Here is a 2,773-nt window from a genome sequence, read left to right as displayed (position 1 = left end):
TCACCCCTCTATTGTCATATATTGCTCAGATAGCTCAACGGCATCGAGAACTTCATGTTTGCCTGGAAGTGTCTTAGGAACATCGAGCTCATTTGAGGCCATGAGCCGATCGAACCTATCGAGAGCGACCTGAACCATCGCTTGGCATAGGTGGTGAGGGTCACCGCCAAGCAGTAGCATTTTGCCAAGTTGGAGACTTGGTGGAGTTCCATAAGGTCGTTGAACTCATATAAATAATCTGCGGATCGGCATTCCCATCGAATGCTCGCATGTCGGGCATTCTGAATCTCGATGGGAGATGAGCGGCCAATACGGCTGGAGTAAAGGGGGACACTTCTACGACCTGCCTTCGCTCATTTTTGCTGAGCGTTTAACTGATCTAAAGCTCGTTGTAGCTCCTCAATCTGAGACAGCAGAGTTATTCGGCCAGATCTACGACCAGATCTGGCCATCGACAGCCACAAAAGTCCAGATCTGGCCATTAGCGACGACCAAAGATATGGCCGTCGTTGTTGGTCAACGATGGCCAAGATTTGGCCGTCATTGATCGTCAACGACGGCCATTTCTTTGGCCATCAGATCCACTGTGGATCTGATCGGAAAAGGTCAGATCGATAAATTACCAGCCAGTTCTGGTCATTTATAGGCCGTTGTGATAGATTCCGGCTACCACCGATGGTGGTTGCCAGAATCTGGCAAGTATGAGTGGGTGAGGGTGTTTTTGTTAATTTTTAAACTTTTTTTCTAGGGGTATTTAATGAAATTAATAAATTTAATGGGTCTAAAAGTAATTTAAAAAATATACTAATATTTCTCAAATAACAAAACAAACAAGTATTTTGAGAATATGAGTAGAAATAATAAGCCAAACGGAGCCAAAAATTTTATGCTTTTTAAATGTTCCATATGTGTGGTAAATTCGATTACATTGTTACATATATTATAATGAAAATTGACATATTATAATTTTTAAAATATTTCTATGATAAATTACAATAATTATTTATAATCTTCAATGTAATTAAATAATTATTAATATAAACAAAATTTACAATTTTTACGAGGTTAATTGAACAGTTTCGCTAATAGAATTATAGCCAATTCATATCCAAATCCATAAACTATACGAAGCAAATGTTAAAAAATATTCGTCTTTATCTTAAATTTGTTCTATCGGTTGCAAGTTTTTATTAGAGTTTTAATTGAAATAATATCCAACCATTGGATGATTTCCTCACAAATTAAACAACTCCTCTTTTTTAACATATATTACGTTAAGCGTAACGTATGTAAAGCCTAAAAATAAATAAATATGTGTGGGTTAAGCCTATATTTGTACCAAAACTCAAAGCCTTCATTTCATCACAAAATGCTGTATACTTAATGATTTAAACCATCTTTTTTAAATCAATTAACAGTTAAAAGTGAACTGCTATCTTCATCCTTTAATATCAAATTCTAAGTATGCACAACACGCAACTGTGACAATGTATATCCATTCCCGCTCTTTTTTCTCCAACTTAAAACCAATTTTGGTATTTTGGTTGACCAATATATGTGTGTGTGTGTGTGTGTGTGTGTGTGTACTTTGGCTTCCTTCTTTGCTATCTCACATCAATCCTTGATTCAACCCTTGATATCTCTGCCATGGCACTTTTGCATTTTCTTCTCGTTTCGGTTTTGATCTGTGTAGTCTTAGGTACTAATAATTACATTCTTCCTACAGTTTCATTCTTTTTCTTCAATGTATGCTATGAATTTTGTAACTAACCATGATACCAATGTGATATTCTTTTTTCAGGCACAGATGCTGCAGTATTTACCGTGCAAAACAAATGTAAGGAAACAATATGGCCGGGGATTGTAACCGGGGAAGGGAGACCTCAACTCAATAGTGGAGGGCTTACATTGAATCCAGGACAATTCGTTCACATTAATGCACCAACCGGGTGGTCTGGCCGATTTTGGGCACGTACTGGCTGCACATTTGATCCCTCGGGCAAGGGAAAGTGCATCACCGGTGACTGTGGTGGTGTTCTCAACTGCGCGGGGGCAGCAGGTGTACCACCTGTATCACTGGCAGAGTTTACACTTAATAGTCCAATGGATTTTTATGATGTTAGTCTTGTTGATGGGTACAATTTACCAATTTCTGTAATCCCGTTTCGCGGTACTGGTGATAAATGCAAGGCTGTTAAGTGTGTTTCGGACTTGAATCAAAAGTGCCCCATAGAGTTACAACAGGTAGAGAATGGCAAAGTGGTGGCATGTAGAAGTGCATGCTTAGCGTTCAATAAGCCAGAATTTTGTTGCACTGGTTATTTTGGAAGCCCCGCTACATGCAAACCGTCGGAGTTCTCCAAAATATTCAAGGAATCTTGTCCGATGGCTTACAGTTATGCCTATGATGATCAGACTAGTACCTTCACCTGCAATAGAGGCGATTACTTGATTCGCTTTTGTTGAAAGGAGCTAATAACTTAGATTAGCTTTTGCATAGATTTATATCACGATTGTATGTGAGCATAGATTTATATTACGATTGTATGTGAGCATGTATATAATGCTGTACTACATGATCCATAAATGCGTACTAACAATGTACATTGAGTATGCATTGTATTATATATGTTTTTAATACGAGAATATAGACTTAAATCAACATCTAAGTTGTATTAGTTTATCAATAATTTTAGCATTTGCATACGGCCTTTTTTCTTGGCTAAGATGATTCACATTTATTGTCACTCTCTTTTACTGCTATACTATCAAT

The 2,773-nt window shown here is 37.6% G+C and overlaps 1 protein-coding gene across 1 annotated transcript; it reads left to right on the top strand.

The window, feature by feature from the left end:
- The first annotated feature begins 1,614 nt into the window (after positions 1-1,614).
- LOC116113937 (pathogenesis-related thaumatin-like protein 3.5) lies at positions 1,615-2,466 on the top strand. The gene is made up of 2 exons (XM_031400097.1): positions 1,615-1,699; positions 1,802-2,466. Exons 1-2 carry the CDS (start codon positions 1,648-1,650, stop codon positions 2,464-2,466), a joined length of 717 nt encoding a protein of 238 aa, XP_031255957.1. The 5' UTR covers positions 1,615-1,647.
- Positions 2,467-2,773: the final 307 nt, after the last annotated feature.

This window comes from Pistacia vera, unplaced genomic scaffold (genome assembly GCF_008641045.1).
Source record: "Pistacia vera cultivar Batoury unplaced genomic scaffold, PisVer_v2 Contig692, whole genome shotgun sequence".
NCBI lineage: Eukaryota > Viridiplantae > Streptophyta > Magnoliopsida > Sapindales > Anacardiaceae > Pistacia > Pistacia vera.
Note: the sequence above shows the minus strand (reverse complement) of the source record. Positions and strands in the feature narration are given on the sequence as shown.